The sequence below is a fragment of the Barbatula barbatula genome (assembly GCF_947034865.1).
Source record: "Barbatula barbatula genome assembly, chromosome: 1".
Taxonomy (NCBI): Eukaryota; Metazoa; Chordata; class Actinopteri; order Cypriniformes; family Nemacheilidae; genus Barbatula; species Barbatula barbatula.
Window position 1 is genome coordinate 12425542 of NC_136766.1, and position 27902 is coordinate 12453443.

General features: G+C 39.1%; 3 protein-coding genes across 4 annotated transcripts; 1 reads left to right on the forward strand and 2 right to left on the reverse strand.

Moving 5' to 3' along the window:
- Nucleotides 1-97: 97 nt before the first annotated feature.
- Nucleotides 98-979, reverse strand: plekhf1 (pleckstrin homology domain containing, family F (with FYVE domain) member 1; the record flags this gene model as incomplete). The annotated part of the gene is made up of 1 exon (XM_079465940.1): nt 98-979. The coding sequence occupies one exon, from the start codon at nt 977-979 to the stop codon at nt 98-100; it is 882 nt and encodes a 293-aa protein (XP_079322066.1).
- Nucleotides 980-1991: 1012 nt separating this feature from the next.
- Nucleotides 1992-6505, reverse strand: pop4 (POP4 homolog, ribonuclease P/MRP subunit). 2 transcript variants are annotated; one of them, XM_079465959.1, is made up of 7 exons: nt 6193-6505; nt 5968-6020; nt 5610-5830; nt 5303-5380; nt 5137-5198; nt 4921-5022; nt 1992-4271 (listed from the first exon to the last, which is right to left on the reverse strand). In XM_079465959.1, the coding sequence occupies exons 1-7, from the start codon at nt 6203-6205 to the stop codon at nt 4135-4137; spliced, it is 666 nt and encodes a 221-aa protein (XP_079322085.1). In that variant the 5' UTR covers nt 6206-6505; the 3' UTR covers nt 1992-4134. The 2 variants fall into 2 exon arrangements, with proteins under 2 accessions (XP_079322085.1, XP_079322084.1); XM_079465958.1 differs by lacking the exon at nt 6193-6505 and having other exon boundaries at nt 2079-4271; nt 5610-6041.
- Nucleotides 6506-7921: 1416 nt separating this feature from the next.
- shcbp1 (SHC SH2-domain binding protein 1) lies at nt 7922-19609 on the forward strand. Its single transcript, XM_079456271.1, has 13 exons — nt 7922-8262; nt 8413-8604; nt 8685-8800; nt 8906-9111; nt 9991-10086; nt 10618-10848; nt 11168-11345; nt 12236-12356; nt 14571-14702; nt 15244-15362; nt 15640-15726; nt 16502-16643; nt 18765-19609. The coding sequence occupies exons 1-13, from the start codon at nt 8064-8066 to the stop codon at nt 19094-19096; spliced, it is 2151 nt and encodes a 716-aa protein (XP_079312397.1). The 5' UTR covers nt 7922-8063; the 3' UTR covers nt 19097-19609.
- The last annotated feature ends 8293 nt before the right edge of the window (nt 19610-27902 follow it).

The window sequence follows — 27902 nt, forward strand, 5'->3', positions numbered from 1 at the left end:
CATCCGCACTTGCTGTTTGGGCAGGTGCAACACATCGGTTCTATTATAGTTCAAAGTAACAGAATGTGTTCTCTTTCTTTCTAGAGTATGTCCAATTTCACAGTACCCTAAGTGGAGGCATCATGCGCTCTGATTTAAGATGGCAGTATTCAGAATGATTTTCCTGCTGGACCCCAGTGAACCATTTGCTAGGGACTTGATACCCCCTGTCCTCCTCCTCTTCACTGGAACTCTCATATTCGGGTTGGGTCGTTGTGTCCTCCACTGAACTCTTCTTCCAGTTCTTTCTCTTGACTCTTCTCTGTTTCTTGTATCTTGTCTCTCTGTCGTCTTGTCCTTGCAGGTAGACCACACAATGCCGGCAGACTCTCACCGGACTCGATGAGATGTTGAGTAGCAAGGCCCGGTCCTTTGAACAAGATCCACATACTATATAGCCACACATCCGGCAGTGGTGCCTCCTGTTAGCAACGGTAAAGCGATCTGAGCAACGCATGCAAATGGCTGAGGCCATGTCAGGGATCAAGGTAGCAGCATAACTCCTCCTGGCATTTCTATCAGTACGGCCTTTGTGTTGCTGTAGGAGGGCTTTGTACTGCTCAATGTGCTCCATCCACGCTTGCTTCTCGTCAGCCGAGGCCGCCGCCACGTAGAAGGACTTGCGTGGTGTGCGGATGAGCCACTGGTTGGACATGGTGGTTTCGTCTTGCATATCTTCCACCTCGACCTCATCCAAAGGAATTGTTTGCTTTTTATTGTTCCAGCGGCCAGGCACCATGATACTGCCGTAGACCAGGATGTCATTGAAGAGGAAGAACACTTTGGGTTTGGGTCCACGTCTGCAAAGCTTTAACAAGCGACCCTCTCCCACTAGGATACGGTCTGGGCTAAGAAGTGACTTTCTAGTGTGGCCAAAAGTGTTCTCCACTGCCTGAATGCGCTCACGGTTCTTTTTATTAAATGTCAGCAGTTCCGCCATTGCTGAAAATTTTCTGTGAATTGTAAGAATACATTTATTTCAATGGACGTGTTTAAAAAGTGTGCAGTCATTTTTCAACCAATAGGCAAACAATTTTAGTTTTCGTAAATCTTTAAATGGTTTAAATAACTTCAAACGCCGTGAAAAAATAAGAAAATAATTATTTTTATAGGAACACAAATAAATCACTTCACATTTTAATTCAAGAAGAAAAAACACAAACCTGAATGTGGTGGAACAATTTTAGTTGTTAGTCTTTTTGCAGTTTCTTTGTCCTTATGGCTAGAAAATAATTGTTTTATTCCTCTTCTTTCTCTGACTGCTTGGCTAAGCACTGTGTTTCAAATGAAAGCCAAAACAGAGTTTATATCAGTCTCATAAACTTGTATTTCCTGTTTGAAGTGGGGAAATTCCACAGTGCCAGAGCTCCGAGAAAATACGCAATTGTTTAAGAAGTTTAATCTTCCTTGTATGTGTCTAGGTCTAGATAGAACAAGATATGAAAACAGTAAATTAGAAATCAGTTCATTAGTGACATTTGGTATATATGGTCATATAAACAATAGATGCTATGATAAAGGTTTATATCAAAGCATTATATGAGAACACCTGCTGTTGAAGTTATATCTGCCCTCTTATCTTGTAGGTTGCCTAAAGTTCTAACAGCAGGTTGGATCTGACTCGCATCGTGTCCTTATACCATTAGCTGGCCCAAATTGTTCCATTTTAAAATGTTAAACATATTGTGTGGTTTTCCAGTAAGGGAGTCCTAGACTAAAATAAATATAATTGCTGACCAAACTGAAAACAACTTGCAACTTATTTTGCGTTGCCTCAGAAAGCACACAAATAATGTTTTAGGAGGTAATGTTTGCTAAAACTACATACGTTTGCTAATTAAATAAGGCCTAGTCCTGGTTTAAGCCAACCCCTTTCTGGAAAAGAGCCCTTTAAAGTTATACAAAAGTTTTAGGGAAAAAGTCACGTCTATCTTCCTCATAACTTTGTTGAGCGAGAAATGATACACCCATGGGGCATGCAGAGTAAAAAGAATTACCTTGAGCGGGGAAATTTCATTTAAAAAACCATGTATGAAATATGAAACAACTAAAAGTTTACTTAAAAAAAACACAGTACATGATGTTGTATTTATTGCGGTCTAGAAAATTTCAATGTATAGACACTTCCATAGCAATTATTTGTTACTATTTCTAAAGATGATATGTATGAACATAAACGTACAGTTAACCTGCAGAATGCACCAATAAGTTGTTTAACTGTCAATGATCAGCAGCCAGTAAAAAATAATTTACAATGCAATTGCATAACTTTGACCTTAAGATCCAAGAAAACAGTCAGAAAACTGATTTATATCAATGGAAGTAAAACAGTGGTATAGCCAGTCTAACAAGTTTACTTACAAACAACTTCAAGGCTTGTACTGTTTAACATGCAAGGTGTAATATTTAACATACAGCATTGGTTGAAATTCTATTTGTTAGCATATCTAGGAATATAAAATGTGGTTTTGGGGGGGAAGTACACACCCTTGATGCAATGTTTAAACAGTTATTTCAGAGGAGGAAGCGCTGAATGTAAAGGACCTCTTTTCTTTGAAAAGCAAATCACACCAGAATCATGAACAGACGTGATTCGCAAGATCTTATTTCAGGATGTAACAATAAGTCTATGTTATTAATCAGTTTACTCAAAGAACTTCCAATAACACCATTGCTGAATTTATATCGGAACACTAAATACGAAGAATCATTATAATTGGTTACGGTTTTGACAAAACCTGTTTTGCCCCTTTTTAAGAAGAGGGGGATTACCAGAAGAGGTGTTCACAATAAAAACAAGTACACAAAGAAACATGCTGACACAGAGGAAAAAGCAAAGTTCCTTGTTTTGTAGAAAGGCATGATGACTACTGTGGATGAAAACCATGTGTAACAGATAATACAATAATTCACCTACACATAATGTCAACTGTGGGTCTAATTTGTTGGAAAATACAGCACCAGATTTGACTGCATTTATATTCAAGTTGACCTACTAAAACAAATCTCATCGTATGTCATATAATTTTTGCTGTGTAAACATGCACATTGGACTTACTGTCATGTAATCTGCCATATGTGGGGTAAACAGTTTGAAGCAGTTCTTAAAGGCGGGGTGTTTCTCTAAGCCGTTGTTGATGTTCAAACCATCTGAACCGACACACCCCTACCCCATACGCTTCCGTCAGCGCTCGACTAATGTCCGTCCTGTACACCTTACTGCTGATTGGCTACAGGGTTGTTTTGGTGGTCTGCTCAACTATCTAAACAACCGTTATTCGGAAATCAGACACTCCGCCTTTAAAGTAGTTCACCTTCAAAATGAAAATTCTGTCCTCTTGTCATTTCAAACCTGTATGACATTCTTCTGCAGAACACAAAATAAGTTATTTTGAAGAATGTCGTTGGTTACAATAGAAGTGAATGAGGGGCCACGCTGTTTTGTTACCATTACCAACATTTTTCAAAATATCATATTTTGTGTTCTGCAAAAGAACGAAAGTCATACAGGTTTGAAATGACAAGAGGACATGTAAATGATGACAACATTTTAAATTTTAAGGTGAGCTACTCCTTTAAAGATATTAGATTGTATTTGGTTTTCAGTGCTGACCTCTCGCTGTCTGTGTATGGTCTTTGTGTATATGGGAAACATGGTATTTACAAAAAAGTTAATTATGCAGAATAATTGGATAATAACAACATTACATGACAGCATACACAAACCAGAGATTTAAAAAAATAAAAACAGTATAAGAAAATAAACAACAGAGGTCTACTCGTTCATTAATTAATTTACTGTATAACTGAGAAATCAAACCGTCGTTCTTTTATAACTAAGAGGTGTACAGTCATTTGATAAAACCTAGTCCTATTAAGCAAATCTGAACAAGCAAAAGGTATCATGGTCTCCACCTAGTGGACATCTCCAAATGAAACGTTTTTCTGAACGTCTATATAACAATGCAGATTTATATCCAAATAAATAATAGATTTTTAAAGCATAAAATGAGAAAACAAGCACCCCAGTTAAAAAAAAGTGTCCATTAAGAACAAATGTGTCCAGGATCAGTCCACAGTGGCAACAGTTTTCTATTACAAATCAATTGTTCCTTTAACCTTAAATTTCTTTGCTGACCGTTCACTGGAGCGCAGTTCAAACTTGCTGCCATAGATGTGCGTTACGAAATCACCTATTTCCACACTGAACACACTATTCCTTTTAGGGATGACTAGGGAGAGAAAATATCCAGAATCAGCATTCAGAAGGATATAAGATTGCAGAAAACATTTTTAAAACAAGTAACATATCCCTATGGAGCAACTATCATGCAAAATAGAATTATTTACACATCATCTGTTGAAAAGGCTTTATTTTTTCATTTTCAATTGGTAGAATGAGATACGAGACATGGCACGTAACTGTATTCTGGAGGAAGCCATTAAAAGTGTGGCCGTGACAGTAAGACTGTGACTTGAATATGACCGTGCAACGTGCAAGAAATGTTACGTGCAACATTTGATAAGACTGTAACATGTAGAATGTTTCTGATGATAGAAAAATCCTTTATTTTACTTCACAGCATAAACCAGTGAGAACCCGTTTAGTAAAAACGCTAATATTTTGCATTTCAAGTATTGTTGTTTGCGCACAGGCTTCAGCTCCCTCTAGTGGCGCACAGCTTGACTGGGCCATGACAAATATTGACAAGCTAATTCTGTGAGTCAAACTACTTTGCACAAAAGCTGAATTCATTAAGAAGCTACTTTAATATTTATTTAATAGTATCATTTTTATAAATAATAAAAAAAGCATGTTTACTTCAAAAGCAGTAGAATCTGGTTCTTAAATGTTGTATATGAACAACTTTACACATATACCTTTCAGTTTGTCTTCCTTTGTGATGATTTTAAAGATGTGCTTCAGTTCCTGTACTAGAATGCCAGTAAGACCTACATACGACGGACATTTTGATCTGACCACTGTAACAGACACACAAGAGATAACATGAGGCTATTCTTTATGCTCAAAACATCCGGCTATACCGTGCAATGTGCCCTTGTGCACAGACACGTTTCATTTGCGTCATGTCATACCTGTTAAAACAGCACCATGGAAATCAGCTTTCAGGAGCTTCTGCTGTATCATCTGTGGGTTGCTGCATTCGAACAGAAACAAGACATGCATGTAGCATAAACTAGGCAAAAAATTAAACTATCCAAATCTGGAAAGATGAATGATTTTTTACGAAGTGCATTTTACCTTGCTGGTTTCAATCCATTGCATAGATCCACAATGTACTGCTTCCAAAGTTCATGCAGAGGTAAGAAGAGCTCATACCTAAAAGCAGAACCAATTACCAGATGTTAAGAGCGGGTTCAATTGTTTAGTCAACACTTAATTAACAATGATATACAACAATAAAAACATTAAAGAAATGATATTAGTTGTAATAATGGAAATTAATTTTATTAAAGCCATAATGGTCTCTGTGCAACCAGCAAAACATCATTACACCCAGTGGAATAAGACATAAAAATAAATGTTAGAGACTAATTATAACACCCACTTTTGATGTTCAGGTTTCAGCTGGAATATTTTCAGTCGTCGTCTCTCTTTAGCATTCAGTCCCTTGGCCTTTCTTTTCTTTTCCTTTTTCTTCGGTCTTGCATATTCCAGTACCACCGCCTTGTGCAGCATCATATCCTCGATTGCAGCAGCAGTCATCTTGGGTATGCTGTTCTTCAGGAAAGCTTTGGTGAAATCCTCTGCTGCCTTTCCATGCTGAGACTGAACAATTACACGAGTGTCATTTAGTAAAACAAACAGACAGCGATCAATACACGAATTATCACTGAATGATACCATGTTGTATGCAAACACACGTTTAAACCAATAAATGGGATTAATGAAACGCCACGAATCACCTGTACTCCCAAAATGTCACATTGTTCTCGAGGAAGTCGTGATTTGACAATACCTATCCAATGCAAACAGTACAAATGGCGAAAGAAAGAAGTTGTTATCGTGCAAAGGGATACATAAATCAGCGTAATGGATATCTGGACAAAAAACCCGATTTGATAGATGTCATAAGTCATGAAGTATTAAATGGTACACGAATGTTATTTATTCAACAATATAATACTTACGATCATCCATCATAGTTCAAAACACAAATACAAGACCCAGGCTTCACTGCTGCTTAACACACGTGCTGCTTACTGCGCCGATCACCGATTCATAGATCGGACAGGAGTAATCGAGCACAGCGTTATCAGAAGATGTGAATTTGCGCAAACAACGTAAAAACACAATACGTCTTTGATTCCCAGTGTCGTTGTTAAGATTTATTTTAGATCACAGTAACGTTACTTTATTCAGACGACATTAACCCTAGCATTTGTACATGAAGTGAAAGTTAATAGTGTGAGAGACTATTGGCCATTCTACCTCACACTATGTGCAATTTCTGGGTCGACGAACCACATATATACTCAAAGTTGTTTTCATTAGTTTTACACAATGTTATTAACATAAAATATATTTTAATAGTACACATGTATACATTCGCAGTATTAAGAAGTATTCATGCGAACTAGAATAATTATGTATTACTATTAATACAGTATTAGTGATATGATGTGAGTGATCTGAAACCACATTTAACCAAAGATGATTGTGTACGAATGAGATTATGCGGTTGATTTAAGATCAGAACCATATAACCACAAAGGATGAGTTAATGCTAAAATCGGTATACTTATTCATTGATCATTTGTTTACACTTATTAAGCATGTGTTATATTCAATAATTAGTTGCTTACACTTATGTTTAAGAGCACAGCAATGTAAAGTCCAGGAATGTCGACTTAGAAGCCTGACCAGAGTGTCTGAATTGAAGTGTTGTGTACAGGAGGCCCGAGGCATTGTTACCATTGGGAGGCCCGGACTCTCTGTATGTCTTGTTCTATTGTGATCCATTTTTACCCAGATTCAGGCAGGTTATTCAAAAGATCAGGTCATCATCGTCCGAGGATCATGGGCGTCCCCCCTCATGATGGTTTTAATTTGACTCTGTAGCCCCAGGAGGATCATATGTGTTCCCACTCGGGATGTTTTTAATTTTACGGTAGGCTATAATAAGTTTTTGTTCTTTCAACAGTCATGATGTTTAACTTGTGATACTCTCAGTCTAAATTGAAACATTGTATACAATGAGCCGTATGTCAAATAAAAGGAGGTATAATGTGCCAACCACCACTAAAAACGTATCTGGTTGCTGGAAATCTATTGGTGGAAATGCACGGCAATTAATTAAAAGATAACAGGAACTTATCCGATTGGTTTGAGAGAAACCCCCCTTTCAGAAATGTTACTATATGTGCCGGAAAACACTGTAACTTTAGATGCTTTGTGAAGATCTCACTTTGTTTGGCTTGTACAAATAAAGTTAATTCAATTCAATATTATTTATATAGCGCTTTTGACAATTTGCATTGTTCCAAAGCAGCTTTACAGGGGAAAAACGAAAAACCCAAGAAAGGGTAAAACACACTACATGGTGTTTTATATAATAAATCCAATTATTCTAGTAAATAATATGTCAGCATCTCCTGGTGGTTTATTAAGCATATTTTGCATTAAGTGAATGCTTGGCTGAAAAGATGCTTTTTTAATCTAGATTTAAATTGGGCGACACCCTAATTCTTTGACACCCTCTTTGTCTGAGCAAGTTTTGAAGCTAGATCAACTTTCCACAACAACACCTAGCTTTGTGCTCCACGGACGAAAGAAAACATAAGCGGATAAATGATTAAAAATGACTTTTTAGTTTGTGTGAACTGGCCCTTTAAGGTCGCGTCGATTTGCTCCGCCCCCTCAGTTTATTGGGCTCTTCTGCTCCACCCGGGCAACGTTTGAAAATACAAGTGTAGGGAGGTGACCGACAGCGGCAGTTAGCCTAAACAAAACGAATAACTGAACTTTATTCGTCGATTTTTGTAAGTTGTAGACTTTAGTGATGTCTGAGGAAGTTGCAAGTTCAACGTCAGAGACGGAAATAGGAGAAGCCGAGAACAGCGTGGAAATAACCGTCAAACTGTCCAGTGAAGATCCAGTAAATAACCCAGATCATAACGTCGAACGGCAGATAACGTTAGACGAAGAGACAGAGTCCAACTGTGATCACACCAGACCGAACCCCTCACGGGTTTCTAAAGGTTTGTACAATATACGAATGACTGAAACACATATTTCACACGTGTGGTGTTTTGATCTGTAAACGTCCGTTCATAAAATATTATCTTCATTGGGATCAAAGTGGATTTGTGATCAAACCTCTGCTTAAAAGGATGTAATGTTGTTTTCAGAGTTATTTAAGCCAGATGATGATGATGATGATGATGATGACGACAGCGGTACCCATTACTACATCGACGAGCGACCTTGTACTCATCTACGGCGGGCAGAGAGGCCAGGAAATGGAGGACTGCCAGACACCTTCCAGACCGATCACCTTCTGTACTATGAGAGATTCAAAGCATATCAAGACTACATGCTTGGTAACATTTCCTACAACGCTCGTGAGTGACATTGTGGGTTATAAAGAAATGTATAAGGATCCTACTGAAATCTTTACCAGGTGACTGTAAAACATCCGAAGTGGAGGCCTTCACTGCTGAGTACATCGAGAAGATCGTGGAGCCGTGTGATTGGCAGGCTATATGGCACGCTGATGTTTTCGATGTGCTTATTGAAGTAAGTGGATTAAAGAGTGGTATGGCACACACTTTGTTGCACATTAAACATTATGAAACATTTACATAAGTTGATTCTTTGAGGGCTGAGGTTTGCTGTTTGTAGGTTGTTGATGTGGACTGTAAAGAGCTGAAGGCGAAGGTGGAGTTGGTGGTACCGATGCAGTGTGAAACCAGAGGCTGCGAGCTTACCGAAGAGTCCATGAAGGCCCTGCTGGAGGCCACACTTCATAAAGTTCCTCTGCTGGATCTCTCTGTCGTCTATGAGTCTGGTGACTTTGATCAGACTGCTTTGGCCCTGGAACACCTCAGGTTGGTTTATCTATCTGCTAGTTAGTCATGACGTAAGAAACTTGTTGGGTTTCGAACGATGTGCATTGAATTAGTTGATGCTCTATATAAGTAAGATTTCGCCGCTCACACTTCATCAGCACATGAAAAATCCGTCATCATTTACTTGTTTCAAAGCTGTATTCATTTCTTTGCTCCAATGAACACAGAGAAAGATATTTGGAAGAATGTTAGCAATTTTCAGTTTTGGTATATAATCCACTGCCATAGTAGGAAAGAAATATTGTATTTTTTATTCTGTCAAACACATAATGAGATACTTTGAAGAATTTAGGAAAACTTTAGGAAAGGAAACTTTATGAGAGATCGGCACCTTTGACTACAATTTAATTCGTCCTACTATGGTAGTCAACGATGTCCCGCAACCGAAAATTACAAACATTCTTCCAAATATCTTTCTCTGTATTCATCAGAACAAAGTAATTTATACAGGTATGAAATTACATAAGGGTGGGTAAATGATGACAGAACTTTCATTTTTGGGTGAACTTTCCCTTTAATACTGCAATAATACAAAATAGAACTTTGGGGATCTACACCTGAATACTAAGCTCAAATGAAACTGACTTTTTTGGGGGGTTCCCTATATTAAACTGACTGGTTATACTGGTTTTTACTGTCATTCTCACTCTTCCAACATCTCATTGTCCACCTCTCTCTCACATTTACATTCAGTTTATTCATTTAGCAGAAGCTGGGAGAGCCTTAACATTTTGTCAATCGGCCAACAATAATCACAGTTGACAAAGTTATGTTTACATGTAGGACCAGAGAAGCAAATCACTCTCTGTGTGTTCACTGTTCATGGTTGCACATGTCATATCTGTCTTACTCCCAAAGGTTTTTCTATAAGCATATCTGGAGGAAGTGGGATGAAGAAGATGAGGATGATGACTTTGATTACTTTGTTCGTTGTGTGGAGCCTCGTCTCAGGCTGTAAGTGTCCTCTGCATGTAGTCTGTAACATCCAGCAACTGTGTTGATCATATGTGCTACGACCACATGGTGGCAGTGTGTACAAACAAATAAACAGATGACATTGCATGAAGACACCATAAAGTAGGAGTAATGCAAAGTAAAGTACTTTGCAAATAATGTATATTGTCTTTATTAAACAAGCCATTTGTGCTTGTTTTAATTTGCTTAATTTGTCTGGGATGTGCACTTTTGAACTCATCCTAGCACAAACATATTTAACAGTCACAGTGACTGACTTCAGACATATTTAATAATGAATTGAATGCCCTCAATTTGACGAGTTTTGCTCTTTCGTTGAACAGTCTACTGTTGTTAAAGGTATTGTTTAATTTCTTTGCCGAACCAATCGTAATGTCCGCCCAATCTCTCAACAAACATATTCCATTTCTGTCTGGTGCTGTTGTTTATGCAAAAATGACACAAGAGAAGACAAAACGTTGTCCTATCTTTTCACACATTTATGTCTCTCCCTCCATGTCTTTACAACAGTTATTATGATATTCTGGAGGACCGCGTTCCAGCCGGTCTTGTTGCCGAGTATCACTCTTTGCTTGCGTTGTGCTCAGAGAAGTTTCAGGAGTTCTCCAGCCTGAGAAGTGACCTGAACAGCGACTCCGAATCAGAACAAGACAATGTGTCCATGGTGGAGGGGCTGCGCATGTACGAGCAGCTGGAATCACTTAGGCGCAAGCTGCGTATCATTGAGAATCCGCTGCTCAGGTTAGTAGTACTGCTTTTTGTGATGGATAACTGTCATGCACACGTATCGGCTCCGATTTAATCAGGAGAGTAACGCGATCAATAGAAATGCGATTAATTTTGGTACTTGGGATTATTGAAGTATTGAGTCCAAACCTGGGGATCAATATGCACTATTCCATAATGAATTATAAGGCTTGAACAGACCGATTTTCCTAGTGCGCCACTTTTTAGATTGTCTAGGATTTTTTTACTTACTTAAACATCTGTTGTGTGGTTGTTATATGTCAGTTATATGTCAATGGTTTGCCGACCCACGGCACCTGCGTTTTCATTGCAGGTATGTTCTGGGCTACAAAGTGAACTCCGGTCAGCAGTCATGCAGGGCGAAGGGGTTGCGTCCTGCCGGAGGCCGTGTGGTCCACCTGGTGTCTGCCTCGGCCACAGTTCACCAGCTTCAAAGCTTAATAACTGACAAACTGATGCCCTACTACTCCAGTGAAGAGTTTGAAGTGCAGGTATGTGTCTGACCCTTTCCCCTTTGTATTGCCCAGTTGGTCGAAGGTCCTCCTTTGCAGGATAATGGTGTTGTTTACAGATGTACCACGATAGTAATTGGAGTGTTGTGGGAGGGGGTCATGATGTCTGCGCTCTGATGGAATTGAAGAGTATCTCCGTTTTTGTAGTAATTACAAGGATTGGTTGGAAAATTGAGATGGAAAGTGTCACCAATTAAATTGTGATGGATACAATGTGATCATTAGGAAACAAAAGCAGTTTAAAAGGCAGGTAGAAAGCTGAATAAAACACCTCTGATCACCGTCTTTTAATTTCCTGGGCTTTACCTCTTAAAGGTTAATATCTGCTTGACTGTGCTGGCCGCCTCAGCGCTCTTAGAAAAATCTAATCATCGATTTTACTTGCTCTAGTATAATTTTATGACCAGTAGGACTGAGTGAATAATTAATCCTTAAATTCTGAAGTGTGCTGAGGATTTCTTGCACCTCCATTTTTTTTGCTCAAAGATTAAAGACAAGGGTATCCAGGATTTGGTCGTGTAGACAGAAGCTAAAATGAGAGTGGTTTGTGCAGAAAGGAGTTGTTGGCATGTGTCACGGTGCTGTAATGCGGATTGGAGGTTTGTTAAAACATTTTATTCATGCGCTGGCTCCTGTTTGATCTCTCTTGTTCTGCGAGCTAGTTTATCCCTCAAGAACTTGTTAAAATTGCGCAGAGCCTTGTGCTCTGATCCCACCTACAGGGAGGCATTTGCTTAAATTTGTGTGCGTGTCAGGCATTGTTTGATAAATATGTATTAGAACCATTAATATTTTTAATTGACTGTATTCATTGTATTTTTGTTAGGATATTGACTTTGACAAATTAGTTGTGTGTGCTTTTGTCCTAGTTTCACAGTGACCCTGTGGTTGCGGTCAATGCGTGCTACGAAGGAGATGTGGTGATTGTGTGCCCCGGCCTCTACAGCATCACCAGCTCCATCAGTATCGTTGACTCCATCGAGGTGGAAGGTAATCGCATGATTTAGATTTTTCCAAAGAGACCAAATAAACTTTGATCTGAAAACTTGGTTTGATACATTTGTATTGTGTTGTATTCGTGCTGCAGTGATGCAGTGGTATTGACCTTTCTCACCTGATTGATCGCAAAGTACTTCTCGTTTTTGCCCTCCTGTTTAAAACTCGGAGGATATTACCTTTATGTATGATTCCTTTCTCTTTAATAAAGCTGTGCAATACAGCATGCTTCATAACAGTAAGTCAATAGTCTGGCACCGGGCCTTGTTTGTCACAATGGCTCCCTGGATGTGTATAAAGAGAACGCTGCAACCCGCGCGTGATATCGGGAAGCCTGCCGGGGTAATTGAGCTGGATGGCGCAATAACGGCTTCCCAATGATGAGGGCCAGAAATTAATGCGATAGGAACACGCGGGCATGGGAGCGGTGAGAACACTGGGTCAGGGTCGAGTCTCTTTATGCAAATGAGCGACCTGCAAAGTCAGATAGCGATGAAGTCAAATGAGGAAGAGGAAAAGAGGCCTTGAGGACACTGTTTAAATATGGAGGTTTTGTGTGCTTTGTCGGTCCCTCCTGCAGCGTCTGGCAAGCCCTGAAAATTGAGATAACGGCACAGGCGGCTGCTGGCTGTAGAAGAGCAACTCAATTAGACCACTGCCAAATTACCATAAACCGACTCCTCTTCCTAGCTAAGGGTCTTTTGATATTTAGCAAGAACGTCGCGCGTGTCTCGGGCTGCAGCTTTATCACGCAGAATATCTGGAGCAGCTGTAAATTATTTAGTTTTTTAAGTGAAGAGGCACACTGAGACGTTCCAGAGTGTGTAAAGCAAGAAGCTCTCTTGTGATTCAAACCTATCCAGAGCATCCCATCGCTGTCAATTACGATGAGATCTTCGAGCGAATCCACAGCAGTTACCTGCAGATGTGGAACTCTGGATGGCGTCATGACCTTATTGGTCTATTTTCAGCCCATGGCATTTGGAAGGAGTTTGTGAGAGCTGACCACTGTGCTGAGGTTCATCTGGGCATTGTTAGCAAACTCATGGAAAAAAACGCTCGAGGATCATCTGTCAAAGAGCGCTATGTAATGAAGCTGGGCTGTCAAACTCCGACACTTTGAACTGATGTTCTCTCTGACCTGCCACTATTATGTGAATCTGAGATGGGGCTGTGCTGACCTCAGTCATCGGTTCTTCTGGCCGCTGTAGACTCAACACGCTTGTTGATGGTCATTTAAGAACATTATTATTTGGAAACCATGTGTCTAGATCGAGAGACTGGTCTCATTTCCATAGAAAATTAGGTTCTTTATGGAGAGGCTTTGCTGTAATGAGATGTCCTTAGCTGAGTGTTATGCCTAGTGATAAATGGCAGCGATCCATCAGGGTTAAGGGCCTGTCAGTTTCTCTTCAAGTGATAGTTCAGCCAGAAATGAAACTTCCATCATCATTTACTTGACACTGTATTGTTCCAAACATGTATAATTTTCTTTAATAAGTTGAATACAAAGAGAAATTTTGAAGTAATAAGTGAATAATCTTAAATACAGTAAATGGTGACTCAAGCATATCCCTTTGTGTTCTTTGTACAAGTAGTTACTGACTGAAAGAGTCCCCATTCACTTTTTTTCTATTTAAAGCTGAAATAATCTTTACTGTTGGTTTGCCATCATTAGGCTTAAAGGAGCAATGTAAACATTTAACGTCATCTAGTGGTCACGACTCACTCCACCCCTCCCTTCTGAAACAATACGGTGGCTCTCACAGGACAAAGATGTTATTGAGTTTTGTAGAGCAGTTTTTACTATTAAGGGCTACTGTAGAAACAACATGGTGAATTCTATGTAAGGGGACCAGCGGTGTATGTAGATAGATATAGCCTATCCTAAGGTAATAAAAACATGACACTTCGATATGTAATGTCTTTATACACCTCTGAAGACATAGTTATAAATATTATAATGCATTTCAGACAGTAGATCCTCCAAAAAAATACAAACCATACCTTGCATAAAGAAAAGTACATAAAGCAACCCGCAGTGTTATGTTTCAAACAGAGATGGCGATATAGCGTGAAAAGTTTCATGATTTCTTCTCATGTGTTCCACATATGCGAAACGCTGAAAAAAGGCATCAATGAATGCACACTGAAAGAAAAGGGTTGTCGAGAAACTTTTTCTAGAGGTATTTCTCTCTCTCTTCTCAGGATACGGGCTGCCGGACGAGGTGGTGATCGAGAAGCGTAACAAGGGGGACGCTTTTGTGGAGTCGACGGGGGCGAACGTCAAGCTCTCGAATCTAAAGTTCATCCAGCTAGACGCCATCGAAGGCATCTTATGTGAGCTTCAGACAAATCGCTCTATCCCATTTTCTCTCTACCAACAGTTTCCTCCGAGAACGTCTTCAGTTAATAAATCTTGAGGGACTGCGCCTCTTGAATGGCTTAGCGAGCAATATATGCCCCAGAGGCCTGACTGGCGCTTTTGTTCAGACATTCAGACACTGAGTTATTTCTTGTTGCTTTTTTGCCTATGTAGACAGCATCCTTACTAAGAAAGAATCCTCATATATAACTAATATTAAAGTCTCTACTTTTGAATGCGTCATATAGGCAGAAATGTTTGCAATTTGCATGTGTGTCATATATACAGTTTAGATCGAGCATTTCTGTGGGTCAGTCTTGAGATATGTAAATCTGTATCCCAGTTTGCCATTGTGCTAAAATTTACCTCCTGTGGGATTTTCTGGTCAATTTTTTGGTAGCCCCCCCATGTTTCCTCTCTGCCTGTTATTATATGTGAATGAAATTTTTGCTTTCTTAGTCTCTTTGTCATTGCATTCTCTTCTTGTCTTTCTATTCTTCACCCTTTGACGTCAAGGTGTTCGCCAAGGGAAGCTGGAAATGGAAAATTGTGTGTTGCAGTGCGAGACCACGGGTGTTATAGTGCGATCCGCAGCCCAGCTGACCATGAACATATGTGACCTTTATGGCTCGAAGGTAAGCGTGTTTTCCCTGCACGTTCCTGTTTGGTTACATTCCTGAAGAATTCATTTCACAATTGGTGTCATCAGTGTAATATATTTTGCTGTGATCTGGCATTTACGCTAATGATTACAGTATAAGCAGCACACGATACAGGTTGGAATTGTCTTAAATGCACGGCTCAGCGGGAGTACATGCTTTGATTGAATTACTACCAGCCATTTACTAAAGAGCCTCTTTATCAATGACCAACGTCATTATCGTTTTGATCGTTGCCTTGTGCTGTCTTCAGGGGGCTGGTGTGGAGATCTACCCGGGGAGCGTATGCAGTCTGGTGGGCAACGGCATCCATCACTGCAAGGAAGGGATCCTGATTAAGGTTAGGAAGATGGATGTGCTTTGCCTCTTCTAAACGCCTATAGATTAGCCCGCCTACTTCGCGGTTACCGCTAATGGTTTCCCTGGCAACAGTAAGTGTCTTGCCAGACCCATCATAGTCATGCTGTTGAAATGTCTTAGTATTGTACAACTGATCTAGTGGATTAAAGAAGGGCTTAGAAGCACCCCAGGGAAGTCTAGCCTGTTAGCGTGTTAGTGGAATTGGACTTCACCGGCCACCGTGGGACGTCTTTGATGGTAATAGCTCACCAGAGTGTCACCAGAGGTCGGTACACTCACGCAGTTCAGAGAACATCTCAGAAAAACCAATGAACACTGAGCGGTAGACACAAATCTTTTTGGAAAGTCTGGCCGATTCATTTAAGAGGGGAAAAAATCACCATTTTCTCTGGTTTGAGCTTTTATGTGATGCTTCTCAAGGTTCAAAGGCCAGCGCAATCACGCACTGGTTGAATAATCTTTTGTTGAATTGGATTATATTTATATACTCGGGTACTATCTCACCTCACCGAATTAAAATTTCCAAATATGACACGTAGACAAATGCGCACACAGGTAGAGGCTTTCCGAGAAGATTTCTTTCTAATTACCTCTAGCGGAATAAATGGATTTTATCTGCCTTCCCAAACCTTTCTGTTTGAGTGCATGCGTTGTCACCCCAGCCCGATTCTTAATTTTTCCCCATGTTGCTTTTGCACGTACATTTGTGTAGGCGCGCTTCATGTTTACCTACCCGCTGCTTTTCCCTTTGGCAGGATTTTGCAGATGAACTGGATGTCATGCCTAAAATCACCATGGTGAATAATGTGATCCACAACAATCAGGGCTACGGCGTTATCTTGGTCAAGCCAGGTGATGCTGCGGTGGAGGAACCCTCCACTGAGCCCAACGCTGCAGGTATGTTTGTCTCTGTCCTTCTGTTACTGTCACCTCACTTTACCCAGCAGTGGGGCATATGCTCAAATTAACAATAGCAGCAGCCTGTTCAATAAGGCCAGTTATTAAGAAGTACCAGTCTGTGGAGGACATTCATTGAACTAAAAAGGATATGGTAACACTCGCATTGCTGTTTGTGTAGAAAGGTGTGTCTCAACACCAGTAATATGCAATATGTGCAACCGCAACTAGGCCTAAATGCTATCTTGAGACAGTCGTGCTGTGTGATCCAACAGAAGAACAGTGATCCAACAGTTGACAAAAATGTCCGTTGTGTAAATGGCATTAAAAGTCTTAAAGGGGCATTTCACCCCAAAATGAAAATTCTGTCTTCATTATCTCACAAGTTGTTCTTAATCTATATAAATGTATTTTCTGATTAGATAAAGATATTTGGTAGAATTCTGAGAGTTTTGGCCACCGTTAACTACCATAACAGTAAAAATTACTTTATACATTTCTTTGTTCTGTTGAACCAAAATAACATCTTTTGAATAATGTACGAAAGCAAAGACTTTTGTGGTACTTTTGACGACCATTGTCATTTTTCCTAGCATGGTAGTTAATGGTGGCCATCAACTGTTTGGTTACAAGCATTCTTCCAAATATCTTTCTCTGCGTTCCTGAGAACAAAGACATTTATACAGATTAGGCACAACTTGAGGGTGAGTAATTCATGACAGAATTAAAATTTTGGGTGAACTGTCCCTTGAAGACTTGAATTCATTTGAATTCTGATGAAACCACTATCATGTAATTTCCTGGAAAATGTACAGTATCGTGTAATTCACACTGGCTAGTTCCACAATCGTAAAGTTCTGAATAATTTTACTCTTTCCTGTCCTTGGTTTCTTCTATTTGCAATACTATAACCTTGCTGTTCTTTGCTTATACATATCTCATCATCTTTGGCACAAATTAAATAGACCACAACGAAACTCCTCATTACTGTAAATGGCTCCATGTATGCTTGCATCCATTACACGCTCATGGAGGAGCCCACAGGACTTCACTGTGCAAAACTGGTTCCACTTTCTCCTGTAGTAATTTCTGTGAAAATACATTCTCTTGCATACAATTTTCACTTAAAAATCCCAACCTGGGGCTGTCTGTAGGCCCGTCCATAATGACTGCCACCCCTAAGGTATGTCTTTTCGTCAGGATTGCTGCTTTTCCTCAGCCAGCTCCGTTTTGGAGAAGAGGAAGAATGGAAATTGACTTGACATTCAATGAAGGGCAGCTGTGAATGTGTGCTGCAGGAGTGTGCTTAATTTCTGAATTATGCTTAGCAGACGGTGTCTCAGCTTAAAAGTACACCACATCTTTCTGCTTCCTTTATGTTCCCAGCTCTCATGCCTGCTTTTGTCTAATGGATCTCTCTTTCTTTCTCGGACTAAACTCCCACTTTGTGGATGGGTGAAAGCAGGGTGAGGAGGAGTGCATGGTTTTATTTTACATGGATGTGCTATTTTTTTCATTAGGGCAGTCCAGAACCTGTTATACCCTTAAATGTAAAAGTAATGCATTTGCTTTTGTGCTGGTCAGATGTGATCCACAGAAAGAATTGAGCTGAATTAAATATAATGCTAAATGGAAAAGAATAGGTCATAATATTGTCCCAGTGCCTCTGTTAAACCAGCAAAAGAAAAATGTTTAATACTTTCACTATAACAGCTGACTTTCAGAAAACAGCGTTTTTACAATGTAGTTTGCATAATTTAATGACTTTGTTTGCCAGAAACAGCAGGGTTTAAGAGCAGAAGCTATTTATTTAGGAAAGGGCTGGAGATGTAATTCAAACACATGCTTTTATTTTATTGTACCCTTTCATTTTCATGCTCAATAAAACCATTCAGAGCTCTAATGTTTGTGTTCAGTCTGTATGCTTTTTGTTTTTCTGTTTGTTCCGTGTGAACCTTTGTTAGACTTGCATTGAGGTTTCCCTTCAAAGGTTCCTTACAGTGATAGTTCACCCAAAAATGAAATTTGATGACCAAATTTAAATTTTTGGTGATTAATCCCTTTAAGGTTTTAGATGCTGCCAAAATGCTACCAACAAACTTTTTGTGTCTGATCTTGCAGATGAGCTGTACAGAGAACGGAAAGAGGCTGAGGACACTGGGGTCAAAAGAGATGGGCATGTGGATGATGATGATGTGCCTGGTGTTGTGGAGGAAGAGGCCATCACATACAGCTGCCCCGTCCCTCCAGATTTTACTGAGGGCAACGATGCCATCAAGCAAGAGTTGGTTGCCACGTCGGCCAAGAAGCAAAGCCTTCAGAGGAGTAGGATGAAGGCACTTGGGGATATGCAGGCTGATGAGAATCTACTGTCACAGGAAATGTTCATTTCCATTCATGGAAATCAGTTCAAGCACAATGGCATGGGAAGCTTTGGAACCTTCCTGTACTGATGCCATCTATACGGCAAGCACGCACAGACACACTTTACAGTTCATTTCTATTTATTCTTTATGTCTAATATGTGAGATTTTATTAAATGCTGTAGGTGAGTGAAATGTGAAATTCATTAAAATCATGATGTGAGTTTGTACCTTTTTAAATTTTTTAATGACTTTTACCGTTGGATCAAATTTGTATTGATCTCGAATAGTTTTGTGTAAACACTAAAATACAAAAATGCAGTATCGTCTTAGTTTTCTCACCATACATCCACATTTTTTGAGCAATGATTTGGCACTTACCTGGCAGTCACATTAAAACACATTTAACATTTAATACAAAATAACGTTCCTTTTTTGTGTTCTCACCATTCCATGTTTATTTTGTCCACACTCTAGTTTAATACTCACTGTAGTTCACTGTAGTGCTCACTGAATATTTAAGCAAAAGCTGTTTTGTTTTGGCTTCTTTTTTTCTGTTGTGTACAAATAAATGTTTTTTTGGGTGAAACCCAGAATCCACATAACCTCTTCTTGTAGTTTTCTTTACTTCCCAACTAGTTGAGACACGTCATGTGTTCGAAAAGTTTAATAGTTGTTTGTTTTGCTGGTATAGAGCTACCTTCTGAGATGCAAAAAAAAAGATTTAAAGGTTTTGTACAACCTTTTTACAGAAGAGGTAGAAGAAATTACATAATACAGCATGTCAAAACTATTCATGAGTTTGGTCTGCTATAGGAAACTAAAGTGTGACCTGCATTAGCCAAATGTATTCTCCAGAAGCTTTGAAGCTCATTCGTTTTGGATGAGCAAAATAGAATTAGGCACAATAAGAGATCTTCAAAGGAGATTAATGTACAAAACAGCAGTACAAATTCATAGGAGGAAATGAGATGAAGGACCAAAATAATAGTAATAGTTTATTCTGTTTTCCATATTGTCAAATTCAGCATTGTACCAAATATATTTATGGATCTAATTAACTTTCTTTTTCAAAGTTTTGCGCACTTAGATTTTGCTGTCCAGAAGTATAAAGCATTTAGTAGGCCCGTATATGGAAAGTCTCTTGTCAGTACAGAGCGTATAATTATTTATACAGTACATAATCTTTATACAGGTCACTTTGGGAAAATAAATCTTTTACTGTTTATTACCCAGCCAAAGTTTTTTATTTCGTTTCACAAGATGTGTTTGTTGTGTAGGTCAAAGTCTTTGAATGGAATCTATGATAAAAATACACTTTTCTTTTTGCGGAGGGAAAAGGGCCGAGGGTTTATTGATTTTCTTCTTCTTTTTGTTCTTCCACTGTTTCTTCACCGGCATATTTTAGATGCAACGGCATTAGAGGGGAAAAGATGTGACGGGATTCTTTTGTGGCAATTGTTTTATCTTCAAAGGAGGTGTCACAGCCTGGACAGACCAAAGCGAGAGCTCCCGGCCATGGAAGACTCTAAAAAGTGTCCCATTTTGAAGCCACGTCCTTCAGACCAGCGAGTGGTCCGTGAAAAAGTGGCGGTGTGCATTGTTCCGGATAAGGGCGTCTGTCAAAGTCACAATTTCACCCCTGTTTTGTGATAGAAGGCTTACACAGCATCCCCTTGGTGCAGTTTTAGAGCGTTCCCACTAGAGTAAACATCACTATACTCTTGTTTTTTTCCTCGATGCTCTGATGACCTTCATCTTTTCTCATTCATGTCTACTATTTGCCACTTAATTTTGGCAATGACTATTTCGCCTTCCAATGCTAATTTGTCATGTTGCACGTGAATGCTTCGGTTTCCTTTGCTGCTATACAGATGTCAAATAGAAGAAAGCAGTGAATAAGGTTTGACTAATTAGCAGTGCTGTGTGTTAATTAAATGTCAGGGTGCATTGTGCTCTTGAGGTTGAATCTCTTCTGTGTGTTTTACAGTAGTTTCTTAGTACATCATTATTAAACTCAGTCTTTTTAGGGAGGTAAGGAAGGCATATCTTTTTGACCGAAATTAGGGTTTGTGGACTCATCCTGATCATTTCCCTTGAGTTTAGACTGCGGCATTGCACAGGAGCAAATGCAATCTAAAGATGATGTGTTTAGAAAAGATAAGTCTGAAATGAAGTGAAAACATTTTTTATCGCACAACCTTCAGTAGTCAACAACATTGACTACATATTTGATGCTTTTACTTGGCAAAAAATGAACACACTCTTGCATAATTTACTTTAAATGATGTACTTGTAAATGTAGAACCTTTATAAAGGGTACCTTAATGTAAAGTGTTACCCCTTTATTAAAGGAACAGCTCACCCAAAAATGAGAAATTCTGTCTTTATTGACTCACCCCCGACTTGTGGCAAATCTGTATAGATTTCTTTGATCTGACCAGAGGCGGACAGAGTACACAGGTTCATTACTTGAGTAAAAGTACAGATACCCCTTGCTAAATTTTACTCAAGTACAAGTAAAAGTACTACAGTCAGATGTGTACTTAAGTAAAAGTACTGAAGTACATGTTTTTAAAAGTACTTGAGTATCAAGAGTACAAGAGTACATTTTCTAAATATTGCATTACTACTGCCACAGTGCTTACATTGATGTACAGAAACGTCCTACATGGAGTTATGAAAAATGTTAATGTTAATACCTTGGAGAATGTTAAAGGAATTTAAAGTAAAATAAAGTAATTTTAATCTTTTTACCATGCTTTATTCTTTTCACCTCTGCTAGAGTTTTAATGGATTTTTTGCACCCACATTTGAACCGAACAGTTTTAAACAACACACCGCATACTCAAGAACATCAAAGCAAATACTCGGCTTACATTAATGAGTAATATTAGAAAATACAATTCAGCTAACAATTGTGTGTACATGTGAGTTTCTCTGTTTTTTCATCAATCAGTAGTGGCGTTTCATCAAAACCTAGGGTATGGCGAAATTTCCTCAGACCATACAAAAACGAACCACAATGAAACCAAATGATACCACATATATGTAACCACAAAACTTAAAGTAGTAAAAAATAACCCAGCCAGATGTTGTCATAACCACCACCGACTACGTTAATCGACTATGAGACTAAAATATAAACCAACCATTGATCAGATTCAGCAAACAAGATTAAATATAAAACATGTCTTACCTTGTCGCAGGGTTGTTAAGCCTTCATTTTTAAGCTAATCCTGGCATAGCTAGTGGCAAATCGCAAAATACATAATAGCCTAAACTGCGACTGCACTACAAAGTCTTTCCGTACAATATATTTTTTTAATTTTTCACAGATAGCGTTGTACATTATGAATGAAATACAATAACAATAGTGTAAATTATTAGATTTATTAAAATTATTAAATGGATGCCAACTAATTGGGAAAATAAAGACCATCCCCACTACCCATAACCTCACACTTGATTCCAAAACCACTGTTAGGCATTTTGTAGACAGTTTCTTTGTTTTATTGAAAATAAATGCCTGTATATGATCTTAAATGTGGAAAATGCAGACAAACGAGTTTAGCCAAAAAGAGCTTTGAACCAACATTACGATGATGTCACGTCAAAACTACATATCTTCGGTCTTACCAACTATACGTCAATGACGCTATGTGAATTAACGGTGTTTATACATTCTCAAATACACATGCTTCCGACGCCTATGCTACAAGTACACATCAGTGTAAAGTAGTTTAATTATCTATAATGAGTCTCATTATGCACACGTACTTTGTTTCAACAATGTTTTCTGAACGCTAGGGCCATACACAAGCACCGCCCCTGAAATCAATAAACCTAAAACAGCAAAGAAGGCGATATAGCAATGTTCTGACACACCTCTGAACCTGACCGTGTTATACACGCAGCATAGAGCAAAGAAGAGAAAATAATAATGATTAAAGAAAATCAGCTGACCGGTCGCGATGTTTTCAAGTTCATTTCATGTTATATTTAGCATTTTATATGACGCTATTGGCTACTCTTCCCTTACCTTTATTCTTTATTCATATAAAAATACCCCGAAATCGCATGAAAATACACACAAAACACATATTCTTCTATCGTGCATTTATTAGCTTCTTGTTTTGGTGAAGAAATGTCACTTTAGCTTCATCGCGGATGTCCTGAATGAGGAAGTGTACACAGGACGTGTCATGCATGGACGTGAGATGATTGACAGCTGTGTACAGCAAATGATAGAGCTCTGAGGTCTGGGTGATTGTTGCTGATAGGCTCGCCCAATAAGTGGCGCCTGCACAATCCAATCACGTTTGAGAGGGAAAAAACAAATTGGTGGTTTCCGAGATTTTTCTTTTTCCTTTTTAGAAGTAACGTGTACTTACGGTTATGGATAGAAATGTAGCGGAGTAAAGAGTACAATATTTGCCTCTTAAATGTACTTGAGTAAAGTCATGAGTACTCCCCAAAAATTATACTCAAGTAAAGTACAGATCCCTCAAAATTGTACTTAAGTACTGTACTCGAGTAAATGTACTCCGTTACTGTCCGGCTCTGGATCTGACGAACACACAGAAAGATATTTGGAAGAATGCTCGTTCACCAACCAGTTATTGGCCATCATTGACTACCATAGTAAATTGTTTTATAAATGTATTTGTTCTGTTGAACAGAAAATAATATATTTTGAAGAATGTAGGAAAGCAAACAGTTCTGTGGCACTTTGGACCACTATTGTAATTTGTTCTATTCTGGTAGTTAATGGTGGCCAAGAACAGTTTGGTTACAAGCATTCTTCCAGAACAGAACAAAGAAATAAAGAGGAACAACTTGACATCATTTTATTTTTTGGTGAACTGTACCTTAAATAAATGAAAGTATAAATTCCAGTCTCACTGTTTGAGAATTTGGTGTAATAGCATAATAACCAATACTCCTCAAGCAATGTGTGGTGGAGTTTGCAAGCAGCTTTGTTTGATCATCAAAAAACCTGTCGCAGATGGTGGCCCATTATCTTCAGGCCAAAGTGAATGAATGAGTCCTCCACCAAATCCTTCATTTAAATCTCTTTATTGGCACAAGTGTCCAGTCAGCAGGCTAACCAAAAGCTATTGCCAAATCTCTAAAGGACCCCATCAGGATAAGTGACTGCATTCTATTATGAGTCTGAATACTTTGGGCTTAAGTAAAAGTCAACTATTCCATGGACATTTTTTAAAACATTAATCTCTCTCTGTTACTTGCCCTAGTTATCCACTCATTACCAAAACAAATTAGACATCCAGTACAAAAAACATTTTCAGTTAGAAATAGTGAATGGCACGAAATGCTGAATTGATGCCTTCACTGCCCCAGAAGCTGCCCTTTTCTCCTGCCCTTTATTGCTATCCGTCAGCGCTTCTTTTCTATTATTGCCTTCCGGAGGTAAGGTGAAGAAGCCGAACGAGTACGATGCACGGCTCGGATCAATGACGTCTGCGTGTACTTTGAGGATCACTTCGCCTTCCGAGCTTTAATGACTGCAATATCTCACACCATCTGTGGCTGTGTGGAGCGAGGCGGGAGGTCCGGCTCTGTGCTTCAGGAATAAAGCCTCTAATAGTCAGATCATAGTCTGCTTTTCTTGCAAGCGTGTTTTGGATGCTATCTAGATGCGCACACCCCCTCAACACCATCCTATAACGCCGCCTCCCTGACCATTCCCTCCCCCAGCCCTCTCTTCATCTCAGGGGAGAGATGGTAACCAGGGAAAGAGCATGCATACTTCCATTACTGCTCACGCTGTGAGTTCAATGAGCTGCGCTCCAGAATCTACAGAACCCATTCACGTTTGAATAACCGTTTTCCCCATTTCAGGTGTCTTGTGGGGCAGTTCCTACATACTGACCCCTCTCGAAGGCTTTTGAATTATGGCTTTGTCAATCTGTCTAATTCAATACCCATATACTTTAAATAAAGGGCCCTTGTATAGTATATTTTCAGACATTCTTTCATGTCAGTATCAGCTTACCGGCTGTGATTTTGAGGAAGAAATTAAATTGCACCTGCAGGTTTAATGAATGCACAATCGCTCGGGGTGTGACGAGACTTGATGCAGAGGTGGGCGATCTGACGATCTTAAATCGAGATCGATCTTGAAGGCGTACTCCACTTTTCAACAGGATCGTGATCTTTTCTGTCAACAAGAGGTGTGTTCGACAACATTCAGCACTTCACAGACCAATTGGCGTATGACATTGAAGCACCACGAGAGCGGCGAGCTTTGTGTGCTTTCGGATAACTTTCGCCGACCGGCAGTTTTGCAAGTGCACTAGACAGGGCGGCTTGTTTGTGTGACCTTAGTTAATCGGGCACAGCGAATTTACTTCGTTTTAGTCTATTTTGCAATTGAAACTTGTTTCCCGGCTGCTTTGAGTTCATATCCTAACCTGCTATAAAAATATGTCATCTGCAGTTTAACGCTCATGGATTTGTTGTCTTTTTATACTTGTGCTACCTGTACAACTTTTTGGCCTGTGCTACAAAACTTCAAACCTCTGTAGCGCCAGTGCTATGTGCAAAAAAAGTTATGTACAACCCTATTTTTGGTGAAGATCGCCCATCCCTTTTCGATGCGTCTCGATTGATCTCGCGAGAACACAATCCTCACTCAATTGGCATGATGGAGTGCTGGTCTCGAAATTGCGACCATTTAAGTCGCATATGCTCCCTACAATTAACCTGTGCGACCTCACATTTTGCGGTGGTGCGGCCTGTTTTTATTACTGCACAGAACCACACAAAGTATTTGCCTGCTGTGAGCTACAGTGACTGGCCATTCATAAAGACAACGCGATTTACCATCCTGTGAGATGTTGAACAGCAGCGGATTGTAACACAACAAGTTCACGTTGCGTTTTTTTTAATACATTCACAGGCAAACCTCTTCAAAAACGGATAATCTGTCTCTTACATATGTGCAATATTTGCATAAAATGTGTTTATTTAGTTTGAACTGTTTCTCTGAAGGCTTTGAGGACATGATCACTACCTCTGCTAACATGAGCATTATGCAAAAAAGCATATAAAGAGAACAACCACAGCTCTTTACTCAAAGCTGAACCTGTTAAGAAAATGTAGCATACATTTTGCGCAATTACTTCCAGTTGAGTTTGTGACAAAACATTGTTCAGTGTTTACATATTGTCTATACTGCATTAAAAGTCGCGCATTTGTAATAACTTTGAAAGCCATTTGCAAAAATTATGTCATAATTAAGTATTTTGATGAAACTTTTAGACACAGATCTAATTTTTAAAGTAACACTAGAGAACTTTTGCTTTTGGTTCCCACGTGAGCTTGATAAGCGCAATTGTCTGTAAATACTGTCGCTGTTTAAGCGTCCCTGTGGGCAGTGCAATACACATGAATTTGTTGACTAAGCAGAAACCGCTGTTACGCCATGTCACTTCATAAACTGTTTATGTACCAAAGCACCCTTTTGGTCAAAGTTACAACTGTGATTTCTGCTGATAAAGGGCTGCTTAGGTAGCAGCGGCAGTCCAATTAAGAGTTGTTCTTTTAGAGAGATTATTTTAAGGTCGAAAAACTCCCTAGTGTTGCTTTAAGAGAGCACATCTGAAGTCATATTTGAGCTGTCTACTATCCTGTCAATCTTGCTAATTTTAGTCCTGTTTGTCTTTTCAAGCTAATAGATATGATTTTAAATATCCACCAAGTCTCTATCTGAAATTATGCTGTCCTGTCTTTTTTTTAATGATGTGCTATGCTGGACTGGTTAACTTATTTTGGATATCATAAACTGATCAGCTTTTTCTGTGTTTAAGTGCTATTATCGCGTCCGTGGTGCATCTTCCAACTCAGAAAACGTGAAAAGTGACAACACAGTATCTGTGTTGGTGAGAATTTCTCTGCACGTGAGTGAAATATCAAGCCGATTAGCTTCAAAGTTGTACCTCAAGAGGGATCGAGACCTACTGAACGAGACAAAGCTGCCAATCTAAGTTATATTTACCAACAATTTGAATTTATGTGAATGTACCATATATATAGGAGGATAACGTTAGCATATGATAGCGAAGGGAGCCAAGTCAGTCACGGGCTAAATAGAACATTTAAAGCCAGTGTTAAACTTACTCTCTATTTATATGTTATTTGGCAAATGGGCACTTGGAGTTTAGCTTTAAGTATGCTAATACATTATGTGCGTCAATACGTTTAGCTGCGGTTAGTTGTTTTAAACGTCTCAAATAATTCGTCCTTAGGCTAGAATAAAAGTCCCTCGCAGCAAACAGAGCATACTTGTTATGCTCTCAGGTTGTGTGTATAACTTACTTGTCAATGACAAGTAATTTAGGCATCAGGATTTTTTTGTCTCAGACGAATGATTTGAGATGTTTAAACAAAACTAACTGCTGAGGAAATATAATTTAGTTAAACGATGGCCATAGCAATATATGTGTTGTGTTGACACGCAGGGCGGAAGGGGGGTGGGGTACGTGGTAAATAACGGGTGAGCATAGCTGTTTTCGACAAGGCAAAAAGGGGTTTGTTTACACACCCATTGAGAGTTTTTAAGCATAATATGTTAAGGATATTTCATGAGGACTCTAATAAATCATAACAATTTGTTGAAAGTGTTTATCTGATGAGCCCTTTAAGAAGCCAAATATAGACTTTTCCTGTTTAAACCATTTGAGACGTTTTTTATATATGCAGTTATTGAAAAATTGTCTTTGAACTTTTACAATCTCTTGACTGAAACTGCCCTCCTTAAAATGACATATTGTGGCTCACTTTGGATTCATTTGGTTCTGCCCTGTTAATTCTGCTAGATTTAACTGTGGCTTTTAAAACAGTCAATTGTACTACTCTTTTTACATAGCCT